Raw genomic sequence first — 19,341 nt, 5'->3', positions numbered from 1 at the left:
TGCTCCCTATGTGTATCAGCGCCAGCGTGAGCATGTTTGTAAAGGAGCTTTATAACAAAGTTTCGTTAGATTTGTTATATTAATATAATCTAATGGATCTTCCGTAGTATTGAAGTAAAATGTTTATGCTTAATAATACCACATTATTAAAGATATTATATCACCTACCTTTAAACTCATAATGAAAATGATGAACAAATAGTTGTTAAGTTAAAAAAGTGTTTTTCATTACATATATTTGGAAAATTTATGTTTAAACAGTATTTAAAGAAAAAAGAAGTAAAGTTAAACTATTTTTTCAAAGCTTTAAGGTGTCTGGCAAAAAAATAGCTGTCAAAATGGGTCTGGCAGTGTTAGTTATACGATTTTGTTCTTGTCTGAGTGCAACCTACACGCCTAGGTTGTTGTTACATCTAATGCAAATTACCCTGTACTAGAACCTTTTTGCTATTTATTAAAAAATTGCAACCTTTTTGAAGTTTTTTCCTATAGACCAAAAACGGTCTGTCAAATCGAAAAACCGTTAATGTAATAACTGAAGGTAATAAAAAGATCTACAACTTTTACTCCAAATAAATTTTCAAAAAAGCTTAAATAAAAGAGATATGACGAAAATAAACCGAAGGTATAATCGAAAAAAGTAATTTAACATATATTGTAGTAAATTAAATTATCTTCAAGTTTGCGATACATTTTTTTTTCTTTAGATTCAAAAATACGTGAGTTATGTGAAAAATTGCAATTTTTATTAAAAAAAAAACAAAATGGCGGCCAAATGACTAGATGCGATTGTGCAAAATGTGGTTTTCGACGCGTGTCTTGATACTCTTTCGAGTCCTGAAGTCAAAATGTTTTATTATTTTTTTCCCAGACCTCCATATAATAAAATCTAACTTTCCTGTTTCCTATTATGCGTGTCTGGCAAGGTGTTAGGCCCATCCGAGTATCATATATAAAAATCAGCCTTGAGAAAATGAGAAAAGTAAGTACGTATTTTTCGTACCTTTAGCACCTGTTACCGGTAAAATGGCCGTCGGCACAAGATAGCCAGTATCCATACACTAATAGTATGTCCTAGCACTACGTAATTCCATACATTTTTTTCTTGAGAAAATAAGTAATGTCTGGCGGCCCTGGGATCTTGCTCTATTACAATCTTAAAAATCTACATAGTTTTTTATATTAATAGGAAATTTTCTTTTTGTTTTATAGCAAAATTGTTTTGAATGGTTCAAAATATATATGTATGTATGTATTCCGATTTTTGAGTGAAACCGAAAATTTTTAGATTTTTCATGAAAGGAGTATACATACAGCTGTGTTCAAAATAATAGTAGTGCCTGCAACAAAATAACATTTGTTATATTTACGGTGCTTCTATGGTTAAAAATTTAATTTCTTTGATGTCAAAGTTTGTAACGGTCAATTACTAATAAATGTATCGTAATTTTAAAGTGGAAAAGAAGGTGCCAAATAATTTTTCAATGATTTTTGGTTGTTCTTTCGAATTTGACCTGTTCAAAATAATAGTAGTTAAAGTTATTTTTTAAGAATTAAAAAGCGGTTTATAACTTAGAATATTTATTTTTGGTTTAAAAGTAAGTACTCATATAATTTGAATAATTTTTCAACAAAAAACGATTTGTTTCGGTTTTAATCTATTTAAAGTTCGAAGAGCAAAACACTGCAGTTCGGATAACGGAAACTTATACGAAAGCTGCTTGAAGAAGGGAAAACCTACTTGGAAATTCAAGTTTATATTAGGATGCTCCCCTACAATGGTAGCCAATGCAATAAAGTCAACGAAAAACCCGAAACGCGCGGTAGAAGAAGAAAAAAGACCGCCGTAGATGACAGGAGTAATGTCCAGACGAGCAAAGTTGAGCCTTCTGCATCGTTGTTTCACATCCAGAAGGCTTTAAGCCTGGATTACAGTGCAGTGAAAATTCGGAGGCGAATGTTAGACACTAATTTGTACGCTTGAAGTCCACGAAAAGTTCCGCTGTTAACAAAGAAATATGTTTAAATTCTTAAATTTTCGACCCTCCATGTTTAACTGTTTCCGTCGTATACTTTGGAACATATTCCGTATTGGGTGGACGTCGGACGTATTCTGGAGATCCAGTACCACCAAAGGGGACAAATATGCTCTCATCAGTAAACAATATGTTACGCCATTACTTTGCTGGCCAGTTTATGTGGTCTTTTACAAACTGGATACGCTTTTTAACATTTTTCGCTGAACTTTTCGTGGACTTCAAGCGTACAAATTAGTGTCTAACATTCGCCTCCGAATTTTCACTGCACTGTAATCCAGGCTTAAAGCCTTCTGGATGTGAAACAACGATGCAGAAGGCTCAACTTTGCTCGTCTGGACATTACTCCTGTCATCTACGGCGGTCTTTTTTCTTCTTCTACCGCGCGTTTCGGGTTTTTCGTTGACTTTATTGCATTGGCTACCATTGTAGGGGAGCATCCTAATATAAACTTGAATTTCCAAGTAGGTTTTCCCTTCTTCAAGCAGCTTTCGTATAAGTTTCCGTTATCCGAACTGCAGTGTTTTGCTCTTCGAACTTTAAATAGATTAAAACCGAAACAAATCGTTTTTTGTTGAAAAATTATTCAAATTATATGAGTACTTACTTTTAAACCAAAAATAAATATTCTAAGTTATAAACCGCTTTTTAATTCTTAAAAAATAACTTTAACTACTATTATTTTGAACAGGTCAAATTCGAAAGAACAACCAAAAATCATTGAAAAATTATTTGGCACCTTCTTTTCCACTTTAAAATTACGATACATTTATTAGTAATTGACCGTTACAAACTTTGACATCAAAGAAATTAAATTTTTAACCATAGAAGCACCGTAAATATAACAAGTGTTATTTAGTTGCAGGCACTACTATTATTTTGAACACAACTGTACATATTTACTAATTCGATATCGAGAATTGCTTAAAAATTAGACTGGCACTTAAAGGAAGAGAAACCGTTATGGCCCTAGCTTTTCATACAAAGAAAAATCGTGTGTTTTATATGAGATTCGCCTCATGTTTTGCAAAAGTAACGCCACTTTTTTTCACTAGAGTAAATACTAGGCCTGGTCAGAGTCACCGGTCCAATTACTGAAGAAGCAGTAGCTGACTTTAAAGCAACACAACCATATATAATTAATAAATTAAGAATACAGTTCATGTCATCATTTTTTTCTTTTTAGGTTGTAAGCGAGTGAGAGGCTTTGACCACTCGTTGCCAGCTATGAGTGCCATTTTAATTGCACATGGTTTCACACAGAGGTTGCCTTCAAAAGGGGGCCCATTTCTACATACATAGTTCGCCTGTCGAAGACCGCATTTGTGAGATTGTTGTTAAACAAGATTCTACTTGAAAATGTGCACAATTATACTATTGATACCAAAACGTTTATTCAAAGTGGGGTAGTCTGGTGCAACATACCCAAAAACTGCACTCGAAAGATCTACTTTGAGTGAAAAGTCTTGAGAAGATCAAATGGTACGAAATTTTTACACAAACTGCTACGAAAAAACACGAACAAGGCTGCAACCAACCATATTCAACCATAATTCAATAACAATGCTCAAGGCAAGCTTCTTGTGGAAGTCGAAGTAATTTATTACAGGTGGCGACAGTATTCTGACTGCCTTTCAATTTCCAAGGCTATACTTTTTAATAGCTTAAGTATCCGACGTCTCCAGAGTCGAGAAAGTAAGTGAAACGGTTAAATATTTCAAAAAGGAAAAAGCTGTTGGGCCGGACGAAATAACCTCAGAATTTAAAAAAAAGATGGGATACATCGGGTTAAGATGGCTCATGATTCTTGTCTCCAAGCTTATGCAAGGTGATCGCGTGTTGATGAAAAGAAAAAACAATAGTCTTCCTTCTATGTCTATAGTCGGCTTTAAGGGACCAAAATTGAATTTTGAATTTACAAAAACTCAATTCTTCCGAAATGCAACGAATTGGGTCTAAATTACAAACATATAAGAAATCCTTATTGTCGTTATTACAGCTTACAGTCGAATACATTGTTTTATCATGTTAAACTTTCTATTGCTAGTTTCTAGTAATTGAAAGGAAATATTAAAAAATATATATTACTTACTTATCACATCCCAATAGCCTGTATGTTCGACACATATCTTTGATTTCTTGTGTAACCTCGCCATTCCTCAACGACTTGCCCTGCATGCCGTGCTTGTGGAATGCCAAAATACTATCCGGTAGACAGACTATAATAAAAAAAAATCACATCAAGCTTCCAAATCTTTATTATTATTATTCTAATCAAACTAATACCTATACTCTCGACAGTAAAATCTAAAGTCAATTGTGAGACCATTTTCTTGTGCTGCTTTGGATTACCCTGGAGCGTTACAATTTGTATAATATTTCCATAACAAACTAAAATTGCATCCTTCTCCACTTGATGAACTTTAACAACTTTAATGAACTCCCGTCGTGGTACCATAGTCGCAGTTCCATCAAATTCCAAATCATCTGAATGGAACCATCCCGCACCTAAAATAAATTGAAAAAAAGAAAAAAAAATCATAAGTTCAATTGTCTTTTGATAAAACAAAGTCAATACCACTGTTCATGTTGATCAATTCAAGTCTCAAGCTGCCATTCATACCCTTACGAACTCCCGTGCACACAATCGGATACTCCAGCTCAGGAGTAATTATCATCTCAAAAACTGGTGTCTGTCCACCATTCTGAACTATATGACCACCAATTACACCGGAATTCGATGGCCATTCGCATTGCTTGAGCAACATAAATTTATTCAATGGATCATACCATTGCATTAGGAAGATGCCAGATGGCGTTGCGCCACACAAATATTTATAACCATTGTATGGATTGCGGGTGACACAGCATTGGGTGCAACCTTTGGTGTCGGGAACTTTCGTTGTGAGGGCAAATTTGCGCGGTACCAGTCTTTCGGGAATCTTATTCATGTGCAGGGAGAAACGGTGAGTTTGTTTGGAGTGTAGGGCAATTAAGTCGTGTCGATATAGTTGGCAGGATTTTCCTAAAAAATACAAAAAACAGTTTTAGGGATTTACAATCTATGAGGGGAGGGCAGATTACTTACCAGACAAACTCATTAAAACATCCTTAATCACATACAGCCAAGTTGTTCGTCTCGGGAATAACTGATCGATGGCAGCATCATGCAATTCATTCATATTCAAATTGAATATACCCTCTTCGGCTCCAATCAACAAATGCTGATCACGTGTCTCCGGATGGATCCATGAGGCTGTACAATGAACACGCAGTGGACAGCCATTGAATATTTTCGAAAAGCATGCGCCCATATGGACCTTTGGTGTGGGCGGTAAACCATTCGAAATGGGTCGTGGCGGGGTGTGTCGTCTTCGATGGGATCTCTTCGGAGGCACAGGAGGTGTATTGTTGAGTAGGTCGGGTTGGGTTTCTCTTTCTTTTTCTAAGAAAAAAAAAAAAAATAAAAAAATGGGAATGTTAGTGAAAAAGATTAGAAAAGGGAATGAAATTGATATTGATACCTTCTTCTTGTGTTCCACTATCACTTAGGCTTCTCGTCCTTGATGATTTACCCATATCGTTGAGTAAACCCATTAATTGGTCCATCGAACTATGTCTTCGTGGAGAATCTTCGACTCCATTCTGAAAAAAATGAATAAAGTTCAATGAGTTTTATGGTCAATAGCAAATCAGAGATTTCTCTGATGATACTTAATTGAGTTTTTCAATTTTTTATGAGATTGAATGAATGAATATGGCAATTTACCTGATTACTTTCATTCCTAAAATCACAGTTATGGCTGCTATTCGCATCGCTATTACTACTCATATAGTTATTGCTATTACTGTTCGATACATTATTTGCTTGTGTCCTCGCAGCAGCAGCATTTGCTGCTGCTGATGATGATGAGGACGACGACGATACAGATGCCGATACAGTTGCGTACATACTTTCCAAATTTGCATAAATTGCCTGCTGGGCAGCACTGGAGGAGCTTGATCCATGGCCATGTCCACCATGTCCACTATTGCTTCCACTGCTATTTTCTCTTAGCAACATTTGACCATTTGATGTACTACTAATATTACTACTATTGCTGTTGCTGTTGTTGCTATTATTGATGATGGCATTAGTTGATGGCATCATTGCGTCTACAGCTGTTGTTCGTAAATTACTAATCATACTCGTGGATAGTGGTCCTGCATTATCAGTAACGAGGCCACCACGACTGTTGCCACCACCACCACCAACATTATTGCCTCCTCCACTATTTCCGCTTACATCAGTAGGACTTATTCCATTGATGGCCGAATGTGGACATAAGCAATCAGGATTGAGTATATCTTTGGTATTATCGGTGAGTGGTAGAGTTGCTCTGGAAATGGTTTTTAAAAAATGGAAACAATTAAATATTTGTGTAAAAAATCGTTTTTTTCAAAATAAATTTATATACAAATTAAAAATTAACACAAAAATAAAGATAAAAAACTTAAACAAATAAAAAAGCAAGAAAAATTAAAGAGTAGTGTAGCTATAGTAAACCGTTTTCACTCAATTTATTTGTTGTTTTATTTTAAAAACCCAAAAGATTATTTGAATTTTCCCTTATTTCATAAATTACATACGATAACTATACAATAAGTACATGCAAAGTGTATCCTTAAAATTAACAAGCGCAATAAAGCCGTGGGTTTGTCAAAATATTTATGGATTAATGATGATGATTGTTGGTTTGATGAAAACAAATTTATACAGATGATTGGAGGTATTTTTGGTATTTCTTAAATATTAATAATAAAGCACAAAGTAACATTTATATAACAAAACAGAGTAAATTAGGAAGACTTTCGGTTTTACGACTAAGTTTCGAGCAATAAGTTGGGGGTAAGTTATACAGAGTTTACTAATGAAGAATGTTAAAGAATTTAAACTTTTTAAATCGACTTGGTTGTCCTGAAAAAATTGAACTTCTTCTGATTTTAAGGTTATCAAAGAAATTGGTATTAGACGGAGAGCCCAAAGCAAATTTTGGAATTTTGGGAGTGGAGCTATAATCAAAATGTGAGTATGTAGTTTTATAGCGTTATTCGTTCTACGAGTTCAAAAGTCTGGGAGCTTTAAATCGCGGCTTTGTATGGTTTTCGGGGTGGTTAAACAACGTGAGTTGTATGTTGTGGGCTCTTAGACTATATTAGTTTGAGTAAGCTTAAACAAGAGTCCGTAAACTATCTAAGAGAACCTCAGTTTATTTTATTTTATTTCGTTAAATACTAACGGTACAGATTATACAGATTTAAGAGAACAAAAATACGTATAAATTTATGTACAAAGGGATCAAAATAATATTTGAAAGTAAAGTTTTTGGGATTTTTTTTTTTTTTATCAATAGTATATTTTAACATTTTGAAAGGCATCAGAAGAAAAAGGAAAATAGTGTTTAATGGGAACACAGAATGTTTATTTGCAAGTACCACAGAAGGTATCAGTACTTATTCAGAGTAATTTTTAGCAGGTAATTACAAACTATTTTTAAGAACCAATCACTAAACTTTTATTATTATACTGCGTGTGGAGCTTTCCATTGTAACGTAGATGAAATGTTTGCCTGTTTTTTGCTGTTTGTAGATTTTAAGTGCAGTTACAGCTTTTAGATCGATTTCAACATTTAGAAATATTTTTAAATCGTACCTTCTCTGTAATGAAGCGTCCACAAGTCTCAGTTTATCAAATATAATTACCATAAATTAAATACACATATTGCGTAACGTAAACGACATCAAATCAACCAAGTTTAAGCGTTTATTTTTATTTAAAACTTGATGAAAAGTTTGGCTGGGTGAATATCAATTTAGGAGTTAAGTTCACAAACACTTGTTAACTCTTGACATTGAATTATCTGCCTCTAAAGAAGTATTTCATTGCAATAAATCCCATCTATTGCTCTTTTTCCTAATTATGAAAAGTTACCATTTTTCATGGAATGCGACGTGTACGGAAAAAAGTGGTATTATATTACTTCTAATTTTCATTATTTCTAAGAAATTATTAGTAGTTTGTAGTAGTAGGTAGTTTGAAATACATTTTTTTTTTCGAACTTCCATTCAATAGAATAGGGTTCCTTTTGGCCCGAGAACTGTTTTTTTTGTTTTCTTAAAAACCTTTAAAAGTTTATTTTGAAGAACGCACTTTTAAGAATACCACTTTGTTTTAACATTTAATAATAAAAAAAATCAGTTTAGTTTATTTGTTTGTTTAAATAAATTTTTCATTTTAATGGATTCTTTTAATTTTTAATTTTTAGACCGATCATAAATACAAGTTTCGATCTTAGAAGTCGGTTTTGTGTGTTTTTTTTTTTTTTTTAGACTTCTTTACTGTAAAGTGATTTTTAAAATTTGTGTCTTTTTTCAAATTTTACGACAAATGATCTTCTAGTGTTCTCAACAATATTGACTCATTCGAACAGTTTTGCTATTTTATCCAGGCTGAATCTACTCCGGCAACGGGCCTTTATCACCTGGAAAGTCCATTTACGCGTGTCACTGTTCACTGAATTTAACAATTTCGCTAACAATCTCTTTAAGTTGCAGTGAAAATTTTGGCTCCGTCAAATAACTATTCAATGAAATAACTCCCTTAAGCAGGAATAAATTAACATTCTAAATTTCATGAGAAATCGGGAAGATATTTTTAGGTGGAAAAAAAAGTCTTAAATATTTTGGATTTATGACATTGTTCAGGACCCATTCTTTGATGGGGGGGTTATTTAACTATGATATTAGACACTAAATTCAGTCATAAAATAGTCCCCAATTTTAAGAAATTTGCGTACACATTTACTTCAATGAAGGACCATTGGTTCCACAGGACAACAATCCACAATTTTTCAATCGATTTGGGTAACTCTTTGGCAAACGACAACGAAAACAAAAGCTTAAGTAAGTAATGATGAACACTTTATTAAGCTGCCCTGTATATTTCTCATATAGTTCCGCGATCAAAAAAATTAAGACCTTAACCAGGACAAATTTTATAACAAAACTTTATAAACATTATCTAATTAACAAAAATTATTACAATTTTGTATTAAAAATTTATAGAAATCCAAAACCACAATTCAAACAGAATAAAAAACAAATATAATACAAAAAGAAGTAAACCCAAAAGCTCTAACACCCAAACAAAATTTAGCCACAAAAAAAAAAAAAAAAATGATAAAAGCTAATGAAATCAAAATGATTGTTGTACATGTTTTGTGTTTCTCGTGTTTTTGTTCATGTTTCACAATGTAACATGTCTATAAAACTTAAAACAAAAAAACTACAACTTATTTTCAAATATTAAAATCTGTGGAATATGTAGTTATTGTATGAGTAAAAAGTTTGTTGCTTAGTGAATGAGATGAGTTTTATTTTGTTTAAATAATTTAACTGTATACAGTGAAAAAATTATAATGAGATAGAATAGTGGGTGATGATAAGTATTTTTTTGTTTTGATTTTTTTTTTTTTTTTTGCAATAAACTATAATTACCTGAGCTTGAGCTCCTCATCAATATATTGTAAGAGGCTCCTACAATTGAAATATTAATCGTAAGAAAATAATAAGAATAAAGTGTGTGTATAAAAAAGAACATTTATACAAAAGCAAGTCAAATCGGGGGTAGATTTTTTTTTTTTTATTTTTGTTTTGGGGACTAACAATCTTAAAACCAAGAACACATCAATCAAAAATGAAAAAATGAAGAAAACAACAAAAGTATTATACGACTTAAACAAAATTGTTGAGTGTGATCAGTACTTAAAAAACAAAACAAACAACTGAATTAGACAATTTTTTTGAAAACCCAAATTTATTCAAAATTGATGATTGATAAAGTTAGAATATTATGCAAATGAATTGAATAAAGAATAAAACACATTGAAAGGGATTGAATGAACACGATGAGTAGGTAAACTTAGTCAAATGGTTAAGCTTATATCGAAAAAAAAGTGTCAATTCCATAGTTTTAAACATATTCCTCTCGAGAATTATTTGAGTTTTTATTTTTATAGAAGAATAATATTAATTAAATAAAATAATATTTTTAAGCTATACAGGGTGTCCCACAGTCACCGCCCCAAACGAAAACCATGGATTCCTGAGGTCATTTTAAGTCGAAAAACTTAAGAGGTAATTTTCTCGTTTTCGTCCCATTTTCGAGTTACCACGGTTTTTATGATTTTTGTTCTCTTTCCCCTTATCTAGCTTTATCTTTGCCAAACTACGTTTGATTTGAAAAATTTTTTTTACAACCAATCAAGAATTTATTACAGTTTTAGTTTGTCTCAAAATTTTTTTTCTGCAGACAACCGTTTCTCCACAATTTTGCATCAAACACAATTTTCCTCGTTTTTTAAGTTGTTTTTTACACTTTCATATCATTTAAGTCAAAAAAACACGTTAATGAGTATTAACTTTTTGTGCTTTTTATTAAAGCCCAGTTTATTTTCATAAAAAAAAATAAGTTTTATTTCATAAAAAAGGCTACTGAAATTAATTAAAAAAAATAAACAAACTGAGTGAATTAAAAAAAAAATAATTTTTAAATACAGTAGTCCCTCGATAATGTGAATTACCGATAATGCGAATTTCTCTAAAATGTGAATCGCCAAAAATTTTCATTGTCATCTCTGTAATGTGAATTTCGAAAATTTTTAGACTCTATAATGTGAATTTCCTTTGCAAAAGCTTGCATGTTTTTCTCGTTCGTGCACGCAATCTTTGTATAGGTCTGAAAAGTGGATAACTGTTATTTGTCTTGACATTTCTTAATATTGAAAGCAGCTGCAGGCTGGAGATTTTTGTGCTAACATTTTACATCTTTTTATACGAAGTTTTTTAACGTTTTTTTTACTTGTATTTTGTTGATTTTTTTCTTTATTCAGTACTGGCTTAAACTGAGCTAAAAATAAATGTAATATTCATTGGTTTTAAGAATGTTTTAATCAGTTAAATGGCAATTGAAAAAAGTTCCAGTAATGTGAATCCCTCTAAAATCCGAAAACGCCTTGTTTTAATTAGTTCACATTATCGAGGGACTACTGTACAAAATTTATTTAAATGAATTAAAACTTTTTCTGAGCTTTATTTATTTGTTCTTTTCTTAACCACAATAGCTCAGAAAAAGTTTTTAACTCATTTAAATTAATTTTTTATTTAAAAATTATTTTTTTTTTATTCACTCAGATTGTTTATTTTTTTTAAATTAATTTCAGTAGCCTTTTTTATGCAATAAAACTTATTTTTTTTTATGAAAATAAACTGGGCTTTAATAAAAAGCACAAAAAGTTAATACTCATTAACGTGTTTTTTTTTTGACTTAAATGATATGAAAGTGTAAAAAACAACTTAAAAAACGAGGAAAATTGTGTTTGATGCAAAATTGTGGAGAAACGGTTGTCCGCAGAAAAAAAAGTTTTGAGACAAACTAAAACTGTAATAAATTCTTGTTTGGTTGTAAAAAAAATTTTTCAAATCAAACGTAGTTTGGCAAAGATAAAGCCAGATAAGGGAAAAGAGAACAAAAATCATAAAAACCGTGGTAACTCGAAAACGGGACGAAAACGAGAAAATTACCTCTTAAGTTTTTCGACTTAAAATGACCTCAGGAATCCATGGTTTTCGTTTGGGGCGGTGACTGTGGGACACCCTGTATAAGTAAATGGTTAATCAAAGCTAAATATTTTCATTATTTATTGACCGGTAGAAATTTGTTGAAATTTTTCAAGAGAAGAAAATATTACACATACACCACGGTGACCCACATCGAATATAGTTTATACTACAATAGACTGTATCTCTGATATTTTTCGTAACATTTGGTACACAGATAAAAGTAGTTTGTAAACAAGTCAAAAAAATTTAAGAGTGGGTCACTGTGTCGCATGTTGATAATATTCACTGGTAAATTATTCCTTTTAATCTCATTCGCTTGTTAGGATTTTTTTGTGCCAACATAATACAAATATAATCAATGTAAATTTTTAGATAACTAGCTTTAAGAAAATTGTATATATAATATATATAATTACTGTTCGATAAAAATATCGTTAAATCGTTAGGATTTAAATTTAAAAACATCATCGAGTAATAAACTAAATAAACCATTAACGCCATGCATTCTTCCAATATCTTGGGTTTCCCATCATTTCGAGGAGTCAACAATTGCTCGAATCGCTATCTAATGATATTCATGGCTTAAGAACACAGACCAGATATTGTTGGAAATGTTTGCGTCAGAAAACTTCAATTTAGAACTTTTCCTGAGTGTGTCTCTAAAAAAGCGCATTTACTGCTTTGATGGGTTTTTCTAGGCGGTAAATAATTCAATGACGTTGGCGATTTTATGCAACCAAGTATTAGACTTATACCGTTAATAAAATGGTTCAAAAAATATTTTTTTTTAATTTCCAAAGCATGTTTTTTAAAATCGAAATCAACAAAGCTGTTTTCGAGAATAACGATTTTTTTCATATTGGTCAAATGGCAGGAAATGCCATTTTTTTGACACATACACTGAGGAAAAAAATAAATTGAAGTTGAAACGTCTTTGTTTCAAAGATGAACTACTTTGATTTATGTGACTTGAAGAAACGAAACCATCAAAAATTAACCACGTTGATTTTAAAATGTTCATCTTCAACGCAAAATCATTCCGAATAATAGTTAAATCAATGTGGTTTTCATTGATTTTACGTTGTTTTATGGTGGCTTTTCCCTCAGTGTAGAAAAGATTTTAACACTAAGAATTTACCATCGTTTTTTTTTAAGAATTAAAATCTGAATTTTAGAATCATATTCTTAATTGTAGTAAAAAGTTTAAAATCGAGGCCCAGAGAAAAGTCAATGAAGGATAAAGCCATTCCAATAGTTGATCTTATAAAAAGCGTGTTTCTGTCTACAAACACACTTTTTATTATAATTATAATGCAAGCACGTTAGCCAAAGTAAAAGAGGAGCGTTCGAAGTTGCTTTGGCAGGTTACAAGACTTTATTGGAATATGACAAGGGAATAACAAATGAAGTTGAAATTTTTTCAGGCGACCAGGGTTAAAAAAAAAACATATTTTTTCAATGTAGTTGTTTTCCATTACAAACTAAAAAAAAAAAAAACAACTTTTGCATTAAAAAAAATTTATTGCCACTGAAAAAAAATTGCATTCAAAAAATTTTTTATTGCAACTGAAAAAATATTTGCATTGAAAATAATTATATTATTGCAATTTTTATTCGCAGATTAAAAATTTCTGCATTGAAAAAAAAAATCAATGAAAAATGTGTGCAATAAATATTTTTTTTTAAATATTCATCGAATTTCTTACAATTTTGTCTATTTGACCATTCATTAGCTACTTCAACTATAATATTGAACGTAATGTATGTTCAAATAGCCAAAATTGTAAGAAATTCGACGAAATTCGAGTATTTAAAAAAAAATATTTAATGCACACATTTTGCATTGATTTTTTTTTTTTGCAATGCATACAATTTTTAAATTGCAATATTTTTTTTATGACAAAATATTTTTGTTTGCAATAAAAATTGTATTTTCAATGCAAATATGTATTTTTCAGTTGTAATAACATTTTTTTTTTTAATGCAATCTTATTTTATTTGCAGTAAATTTATTTTTTTAAACTACAAATGCATTTTCTTTTCAATTGATATTTTTACATACAACCCTGCTCATAATTCAGTCATTCCAGTCATGTTTATTTTTTGTTTAAAGAACTCTTGAATTGTAACAAAATGAAGGTGATTCTGCGCGTAGTGTCATTTCCCATGTAGATAATGGTTCCTATCACACTTGTTAGAAATGCCCAATTGCCCAGCCTCATCAAGTTAAACCAATGATGCATTAACATTAACTTGACTTCAAAAACCTTTCAAAAGATTGGTGAATATTAAATATAGGAAAAGAAGACAAGGGAGAGTCCATTAAATGACCGAAGATTTTGGAGATGAAGCTTATTAAAGAAAAAGCTGGACAAATATTTTTCGTAATTTTAAAAATACTTAATCAAACTGAGTTCAAATTAGGCGAAATGTAATTGAAATTTTAGAAGTTTTAATTTAACTTTTTCCTTCAAAAAATAATTGCCATTTAACAAAAAGATATTTCAAAAGGTCCAATGATTTCAAAAAGTTTCAGGAATTAGAAATTTACACGAATTTCTTTAATAAATGTCTGTTCTATAACTTTTCAGAAGAACTTAAGCGTATGACAGTGGGCGAAAATTGTATTGTCATGATACCTTATACCATTGATTATGGTTGAAAATTTCATGAAATTTGATTCTTCGATTTTATAATAGGTATAACATTGAGACAATTTCCCATAGGTTCAACTCATGCTGTGGCTCATACCTTTTTGTTTAAGCAATAGACAATCCCACTAACGAATCCCAGATATTGTATCGTTTTACAGAATATCTCCTGGCTAATAATATACACGTGCAATCAATTGGTATAAATATCAGGTGACCAATTTAATCGATTTTCAAGGGAATCATTGAAGCCATTTTCATTTGAAATACAGCTTTTGTAAACGCTTATGCTAGCAACCCTCATCCTAGGACGATATCTTAGACAAAATTCTTCGAATTTCCAAAAAATCTCAAGGAGCAATTTTTTAATAAAAATAAAAATACCTTTTATTAAGGTCATATTTTTAATTCCAGTACCAACAAAAAAAAAAAAACATAAGATACAAAAATAACAAGCTTATTTTTATTTGGAATACATCATTACTTATATCCTTTTAATATCTATCTTAATATTTTCCTATGAAAAAAAGAAAACAAATAAGATTCACGTTTTATTTAATATCTACCCAAAAATATAAAGGGACTTAGGGCTTAAGGTATAATATTTTAAAGCCCCTCTCCAAGGGGTGGTTTACTCGATAAGAGAATATAGAACATAACTTACAATACATTTTACAGTATTTTAGGTTATTTTTTTTTTGAAATTTGTGGCATTTATAATCACGCCTCATTGCCACAAAAATACTTGATGCAGACAAACTCTCTTCTTTCTAAGCAATATAGATTAAACTTAATTTATGCTCAAGCACATCCTTAACGTAGACAAAAATGCGACTAATCCCTAAAGAAAAAAAAAAAATACCAAACAAAACACAAAAAACAAAGCAGCATTATGCCATAATTCCATCCGGTTAAATCACAAGCATGACGATCCCATTAAATTTATATCAAAAGCGTTGTATTCGGCTTTGTATAGTTCTAAGAGAGAGAGAGAGTCAGCATTTCTCTCTCTATAGGTATCTCTATATTTGTAGTAGCTACTATCTCTATACAAAAAAGGGCAAACGACCTCTCACTGTTCTAAGACTTCTTCTCCATCTTCCTCTGGCTATATTCCTTTCCTGGTGTAGTTGATATGTGTGTTTCTGTGTATCGTTGTGCATTCATTTCGATTCAGTAACCTTAAACTTGTAAACAACGTTCCCTTTTAACATTTGGATCCGTATCGGAGGATAAAAATCTATCTATAATACTCTCGTACTCATACCTCGTACTCGTTCAAACTGAACATTCCTTTTGGCTGATGGAAAATGTTTTTACAGACAGTGTTTTTGTCTGATGCCATATCGCTCCTCTATATGCATAGATAGATAGATAAATTTTCTTTTTCATTTAACACAGAAATGGCTTTAGAAGAAGCAGTAACCCGTAATGGGGTTGGTCGGTTTAAGTTTATACCAAGGGTTTGAATTTTTTTTTTGCACACCATAATCTGTCGCCAACACAAAAGTGTTGAATTGATCACAAAAAGAGACAAGTTTTAGGTTTAGGAAAGTAGCTACTTGTCCATAGACAAAGCTTTGTGTACTTTTTAATGGACTGATTATTTAGAAAGACAAAAAAACTTCAACTTTTTTTTTTGTTTAAAATCTCAAGCACACTTGAATTTGATTGAGGGCAGAAATAGAAAACAAAAAAACAACAAAAAATGTTTTGAGTTGAAACTTCAATTGGTTGCTCTTAGTTTTAACTGAAGAACTTCGAACAAAAGGATTAATATTATTTTAAGGCAAATGCACTTGAAAGTTAGAAAACCAAAACAAAAATAAAAGACCACGAATGCTTTTCAACCCACAAATTCTAAGAATTAGAATTCAGTAAATTGAGTTGGATAGTGGAATAGTTTTGGAAGGAATTTAATAAAATGTGTAACCATGGCTTAAATTTAGTGTTTGCTTTAATTTACCACACATTTTAGTTTGAGATTAATTGTTCGAGAACTATTTTGGAGAACCCATTTTACGTTAACTTTACTGAGGCTCCCATGAAAGGGTTTTTTTTTGAATAAAAATTGACAGCTTTTGAAAAAAAAAAATTATTTCAAAACAAGTAAAAGAATTTATTATAATATACAATATGAAATTAATTATAGTGCAGACAAATAAAAAAAATCATGTGTGCAATTCACACGTGGTAGAAGATTATTTTTTATGACAACCTATAGGTATTATAAACTTTATATAATCTGCTTCTTATTTAAGCTTTAATATGATGTTTCAATCAGACATCTAGAAAAAAAGTTATAATTTTTTTATAATGTAGAAATTTAAAATTGAGATTACGGTACTTCCTACACTGCACATAAGAGTATTGTCATCAAAAACCTGGCCATAATTATTTTTCGTTGTTTTTATTATTATTTCTGTTTAAAATGAGTATTCCTACAAGAAAATACAATATAAACCTAGTTTTTGTTATTTTTATTTTTTTACCAAAAACTAAAAAAAATGATTAATGGCCTGTACTCTGCCTGTCGACATTATTTTTCTCAAATTTTTTTCCTCATCCCTAATACCCAATTCTCAGTTTCTTTTCTCTCTTTCTCAACCTTAATTAAGATCACCCAAAATAAGATACATTAATAACATCAGTAAATTTAATTTAAAAATAAAAAACGTTGCTTAAAGTAAGGAGTATTTTCTATCAGAAAGTGAAAAACTAATTGACCCTCGATTCTCTAAAGAGCAACTAAGAGCACACAATTTTTGTTGCATTATGTTAGGGGATATATAAACTAACTCATAAGTTTCAATTCATCGCAGAATAACGGGGTATACTAAAACAAAATCATTAAAGTTCAAATAATAACTTACCAAAAATATCAAGTTTTTAGATACTAGTTCTAAGCCCGAATTAAAATAGAAATAACCATCTAACATTTTCAAAACTTTATTAATATCGTTAATAAACAACTGAAGAAGAATTCTCCATTTAATTTTTTTTAGATTTCTACCACAACACTTCGATATCGCATATAGAATAACACTTAACAAAATACTTCGCATTCAAATAAAAACGAGGTAGATATAACAGTTAACTTTGAACTCATTTTTTAACCAGACACGATCGAAAAACAAAAAAATGAGTGCAGCATATTGACACATGTTTATTTTGCACCCTCTTTGCCAAACTTTTTGGTGTCAATTTTGATTTTCAGAAAATCGAATTATGACCAGGTTTTTACTGCAAATACTCCTATGTGCACTGGTGGCTGGTCAACGGCAACAGATCTCCACAGGTGTTTTGAGGTATTTTTCAAGTTTCTCAATTTAAGATTGTGTATAACTTGTAGAGCATGTACCGTTGTCAAATATCAAATGAAAGGTAATATTACCCAGCATGAGTATTAAAGTTGAATCAAATTTGTATGTGCTCTAGATCAAAAGATATAACGTTTTTAGAAAAAAAGAACATCTCTTTACCGTTATCTCAGGATTTTCAATATGAAATTAATTGAAATACAATGTACAACAATAACAGTATAAATTTTATTCATCTATCTGTTAAAATAAAAAAAAGTTATAATCAATTGATTTTTCCTGTCGTTTTTTCGTTTCATCTTGATTCAGATCATTGCGATATTGAAAAAGTTTTCACTTCAAAAACTTGATTACAAGGTGAACTCGGATGAACCATACCTAACACGAAAAACTCAAAAACGGTTTTAGATTCTTATCTTTGTTTTTTTGGGTTTATCTTCCCTTGAATAACAGAATAACCGGTATGGAGCGATTTTTTCAATAATATTTCGACGAAAGACTAAGTGATTGTTTTTCCGTTCAATTCGATTCGAGAAAACTCCTCCGGCATTAGAAATGTAATTTAAATCCGTTTCCAACGCCATCTATGAAATATCACAGAAAAAACATCACAGAAACAAAATACGGACATAAATGAAGGTTTGCTGGTTCTGGTAATGCTAGTTGTTTGCATAATCCTTCCTTCGAGAGTGGCGACTTTTTTGAAAGGTGCTTAGTGACGCAATCAGCGTTAAAATTACAGTTAAACCATAAAACGAATGAAATCCGAAATTCGACATATATATTAGGGTGTGTCAAAATGCTAAAGTATGGAATTTCCAAATGTAATAGCTTTTAAAAGTTACATTACTTATCAAAAATAAATCCTGCGTTTACAATTTTAATTTTAATTAATATCTTTGGCTCGCTCAAAATATAGGAAGAAATCGAAGAAATTTGAATTTTTAGAGATTTTTTAAATATATGTTTTTTTTTTTGTATTGTGCCGTTTGAATACAAAATCAAATATTTTAAATATATATCCTTATAAGAAAAAACTTTTAAGCTTATTTTTGTTGGAATTGAACACTTAGTAAAGAAGCTGCGAAATAATATGCGAAGAAAAAAAAATCATTTTTTCATATAAAATCGTTTTTTTTCCTAACAACTTCAACCGATTTGAGCGAGCCAAAGACGAACGATATTATAATTTTGTTTACATATTATTAAATTTCAGACCCTAATACTACTTTTGGCCACTATTACATTTGAAAATTAAGGTACTTTTATTTTTCCATACAAAAGTGACACACCCTAATATCCATTCAAAATAAAATATCTGTAACTAATTTGTTCTACTTTACCATTTTTGTATCGATTTTTTGAGGATCTTAAACAAATTTACTGTGCTAAGACCATTTTAGCTAAGCTTTTGATAAACTTTGTCACAAAAAACTTACAATTAAACAAAGAGCTCTTAGCTTTAACGATGTGTTTCGTCTCGAAAAAGAAGTTATAGAATACATTTCAGAAATGAACTTTTTAATCAATTCTGTATTAACTCTGGTGTTCCCCAAGGCAGCCACCTTGATCCATTGGAAAAAAGACATCACTTATTTTGCCGTGCACTTCGTGGGTTTCGGACAAAATTAGTCTAAGAAATTGAAGCTAATTAAATACTAATTAGTTGCGCAA

General features: G+C 30.8%; 1 protein-coding gene across 5 annotated transcripts in view; it reads right to left on the bottom strand.

The window, feature by feature from the left end:
- Positions 1-19,341, bottom strand: part of LOC129920091 (mitogen-activated protein kinase kinase kinase kinase 5) — a 108,035-nt gene that overhangs the window by 1,361 nt on the left and 87,333 nt on the right. For 2 of the 5 annotated variants that reach the window (XM_056001270.1, XM_056001272.1), the window contains 7 exons: positions 9,573-9,611; positions 5,806-6,415; positions 5,561-5,681; positions 5,125-5,481; positions 4,615-5,061; positions 4,323-4,544; positions 4,129-4,255 (listed from right to left, as the gene is read on the bottom strand). In XM_056001270.1, coding sequence (XP_055857245.1) covers positions 4,129-4,255; positions 4,323-4,544; positions 4,615-5,061; positions 5,125-5,481; positions 5,561-5,681; positions 5,806-6,415; positions 9,573-9,611 — 1,923 coding nt within the window. The remainder of the gene's footprint in view (positions 1-4,128; positions 4,256-4,322; positions 4,545-4,614; positions 5,062-5,124; positions 5,482-5,560; positions 5,682-5,805; positions 6,416-9,572; positions 9,612-19,341) is intronic. The other 3 variants (XM_056001271.1, XM_056001274.1, XM_056001273.1) reach the window with 2 other exon arrangements.

This window comes from Episyrphus balteatus, chromosome 4, assembly GCF_945859705.1.
Source record: "Episyrphus balteatus chromosome 4, idEpiBalt1.1, whole genome shotgun sequence".
In the NCBI taxonomy this organism is placed as follows: Eukaryota; Metazoa; Arthropoda; class Insecta; order Diptera; family Syrphidae; genus Episyrphus; species Episyrphus balteatus.
The sequence above is the reverse complement of the archived record's forward strand: the minus strand, read 5'-3'. Positions and strand labels throughout refer to the sequence as shown.